We start from the raw sequence: 3,886 nt of genomic DNA, 5'->3' as shown, positions 1-3,886 counted from the left end.
AAGCTAAGTTATTTATTTAACAAATTTTTAATTTATTTCACTCATTTTCTTCATTTTTTGATTTATTTTACTCATTTTTTTATTTATTTCAACCATTTATTTATTTATTTAATTTTGGCTAAAACGGCTCTCCATACACCTGAGCTGTAAAGCTTCAAATAGGGTTGGCTTTTTTTTTTTATCTAATTTACCAAAACTCCATGGTTGGAAAATGTTCAGTTTTGTTACATTGTATGAATGTAATGCACACTATTCCCATTTAGCTGTATTATTATGACCCCCGCACGTGAAGCGGAAGCAGGAGTCATATTGTTTTCGTACTGTTAGTTTATTTATTTATTTAGTTCAGTGATTTTTGGTCAACTGTAGCACAAAAACAGCTGCACCGATCAACATGAAATTTGTCAGGACTGTAGATGAGTCTGACCTACACTGATCCAGCCAACGGTTTTATGATAGACCCCATATTTGAGGAGGGGGCTCCTCTCAAAGAGGGGGTGTCAGGACATGCAAAAATGGTTATAACTCAGAAACTGTTCAACATAGGAGCTTCAGGTTTCTGTTGTTGTTTAGCTCTGATGAAGCTCTATCCATCAGGCCCACCAATCAGAGCCCCCTACCCCCCGGACCCCCAATTTTTCTGAAAAAGGGGGGTCTGGACATACATAAATGGTTATAGCTCAAAAACTATTAAACATAGGAGCTTCAGACATCTTTTGGTGTTTAGCTCTGATGAGGGGCTATCCATCAGGTCCAACATCCCCCCCATCAAAAAAAAAAAAARACCCCCACCCAAACCACTATAATTTTGGGATGCATCTAGCAGCATGACATTTATTAGGAATAAAGACTTCTGAGTTCTGGTGCAGTTCGGCGTGTGGAGGTCAATATGTTACCTCTATGTGGTGTCTAGTTTCATTTAAAAATTTGTTTATCATTTCTTCAAAGCTATAAAGTGTGAAAACAGATACATTCTTGACAATAGATTGGTGTTGCTTCAGTGTTCATATATTGTGGCCCTAATAATCCCTCCTGCTGAGACCACCAACATGTAGGAAGAACCTTTCCCCCTCCCTGCTGTCCCAGTTTCTAAGCTGAACTGTGCTTGTGTCTGCAGGTGGTGACTAACAGGGACACACTGGAGACCCTGCTGTGCGTGGCTTACGTCTTCGAGGTGTCTACGAGCGAGCACGGAGCGCAGCATCATATTTACAGGCTGGTCAAAGACTGACGCAGCTCCACAGCTGGACCCTTCTGTAGCACACGGGTGAGCGACAACACCAAACAAAAGACCGCCTGCTGCCACGAGCTGAACGCTGGAATCTGTCAAGTGGAAAGCCGAGAACGCCCGGCTGCTTTAGAGCAGGAACATTACTGCTGCTGAAGAACAGGAAGTGCATTTTGGGACTTTGGAAGCTGAAACAAGTAAAGTGTGAAAAGTGGCAAGAAAATAAAAAAATGAATAAAACTGAATAAAAGAGAAGGACCATGAAGGTCTCAATACCAAAGGAGCCAAACACAGTGTGCATGATGAGTAGTCATGGTGTTGTACGTCTCGTTTTACTGAAGCTTGTTTTTCATTTAGATTCTTTTCCACGTGCATGTGCAGGGCTGTTTGCTGCAGAGGAGTTTGGTTGTCTCAGGACGCCATCTGCTGGCTTCAGTATGTATTACAGAGAGGACAACAAAAGAAAGATGGACTCTTTGGGACACGGTCTCCATGTACCAGTGTTGTGTGTTCGTACACCAGGGAAGTGATTGTGTACACGGCCACATCCATCTGACTGACACTGGTTTAAAGAGCTACTGAAATGTGTTTGAAGTTGATTGTTTAATGTTTCCCATATTCTTGTCTTTGATTGGCCACTTTCTGACGACAACATGAGGCACATAATAAAACAGTTAACTTGAACCAGATTGGGATCTGATTGTGAATGTAAGCCAGCCTGTCAGATGAAAATACAAGTGTTTCTTACAAACCTCTCTCTCTTGCTGCTTTTTGTGTGAACCTGATGATGATGATGATGATGTGGATTCATTGGTTCCTCTCAACCCCCCCACCACCCCACCTAGTTTGAATTTCGAATGGATGTGGTTTGGATCTTCTTTTTTTTTAACTGTCAAACTATCTGTCTGATCAGCCCGGGGTTGCATTTTCTCTTGCATCCACGTCCTGGAGGTTTGGCTACAGCCACACGAACCTTAATAAGTGGTTCAGATGAACATAAAGCAGCCAGGTGATGGTCTGGTACTCTTTACCTTTAACATCTTATTTCTGAGCTCCTCAGTTTTCACATTTGTTCTCTCTGCTCCATGTTCAGTGTACCGCCCACGATCATACAAAACCATTGATAAATATAACTGGATTGGGTGTGGCTAGCGTGTTGCTAGCTACATGGACGTGCACCCACTGGAGCTCTGCTCTGCACTGAGGAACCTCAACACAATGAATGGAGGTCAATGGACTGTGAGGTGTCTTCCTGACGATAAACTCTTATAACTTCCTTATTTCTTGCTCCATTTTTACAAACTATGGTTCAAAATAAAGCTGAGGATGTTGTGAATTTTATAGTTATGGAAATTTAAAATAGATAACTAATTTAAATGAGTAAAACAGTGGCTTAAACTAAGTATTTTACGTTTCACAGGTGTTTTTTCATACAAATCAATGAGTTCTGACCAGCTGGATATTCATACATATATTTATTAATCAGAACTGAGTCTTAGACATTTAAAATAATAAAATTAATCTTTCAAGTCTATACATATGTGTGTGTGTGTGTGTGTGTGTGTGTGTGTGTGTGTGTGTGTGTGAGTTACGTTGTAGGTCTGACGTAAAAGGTAACACCTCCAGGGGTGTAACCAGGAAGAGAAATATATTATAAGCTCAATTCATTATTGTTGTAAAAATAAGTCGTCAGTGTTTTCAGTCTCTGCTCAATTCAGTTCAGTTCAATTCCATAAAAAGAACAATGTAAAGAAGAAAGCAGCAGGTTGTGTTGAACCACTTCATCACAGTCTCCCATCCTGAGCAAACGGTGGAGAGGAAAAACTGCTCAGTTTGGGTTTTTAGCTCAAGGTCTCACGCTGAGGCCTGCTGGGTGCTGTGTTGTGAACCTGATGGGAGTCAGAAGACAAGAATAAAGTTTTAAGAAGAAATCCAGTGGATTCCTGTTTTATTCACACGCACCATTTTGAACAGTGCATTTATTTTTACACAATTTTAAAAAATGTTTTAGAGAGTCTGGGTGAGCTGCAAAGGATGCTGGGTAGTCTCTGGGTAAAAATGTACAGAGTTTTTCTGGTTGTGTCTTTAGATAAGTTGTTCTCGTCAGCTGTTGTGTTCATTTTTGATCTAACGTTTACGTTCTAGTCTTGTAGTCTGTAGTTTTTTACTGTAAAACTGACACCTTCAGTCAGACTATATCTGCTGCATTAAAAACATACCATCACTTTTTAGATTAACAATGTTTCTGCTCTTCTTCAGTGCCAGAGCTGGAGATAATGTTTCAAACTATTGAACACTGCCTCCAGCTGTTTAGGAGGAATATTACATCCCTATTAATCATTTCACTGTGGGAGTGGGGTGTACAATGAGGTGGCCAAAGATTTCTCTGTGGTGTCCATAGACTGAGCCCCGTCCACAGGTAGTGTCTGTGACATCATGGAGGAGCAGAAACAGACCAAACAGGACAACAGCTCACAGCAAACAGAAACTAACAGATAAACAGCAGCTGAACTGGATCTGTTTCACAAATTATCTGTCATGTTTTTAAATGAATAATTATGTTATTTTCATTCAACAATCATGTAAAACAGCAGATTTATACCAGAAAAATATAATTCATAAGTAACAATCATCTAATCCAGATGTGAAGATTAGACT

General features: G+C 40.2%; 1 protein-coding gene across 3 annotated transcripts in view; it reads left to right on the top strand.

The window, feature by feature from the left end:
* The window catches only part of tead4 (TEA domain transcription factor 4), a gene marked incomplete at its 5' end in the record, with an annotated part of 29,309 nt that extends 26,745 nt beyond the window's left edge, over positions 1-2,564 (top strand). For all 3 annotated transcript variants that reach the window (XM_014033625.1, XM_014033626.1, XM_014033624.1), the window contains 1 exon segment: positions 1,118-2,564. In XM_014033625.1, coding sequence (XP_013889079.1) covers positions 1,118-1,231 — 114 coding nt within the window.
* Between the last annotated feature and the right edge of the window lie 1,322 nt (positions 2,565-3,886).

The sequence above is a fragment of the Austrofundulus limnaeus genome, unplaced genomic scaffold, assembly GCF_001266775.1.
Source record: "Austrofundulus limnaeus strain Quisiro unplaced genomic scaffold, Austrofundulus_limnaeus-1.0 Scaffold1790, whole genome shotgun sequence".
NCBI lineage: Eukaryota > Metazoa > Chordata > Actinopteri > Cyprinodontiformes > Rivulidae > Austrofundulus > Austrofundulus limnaeus.
This window is presented reverse-complemented; position numbering and strand designations above follow the sequence as displayed.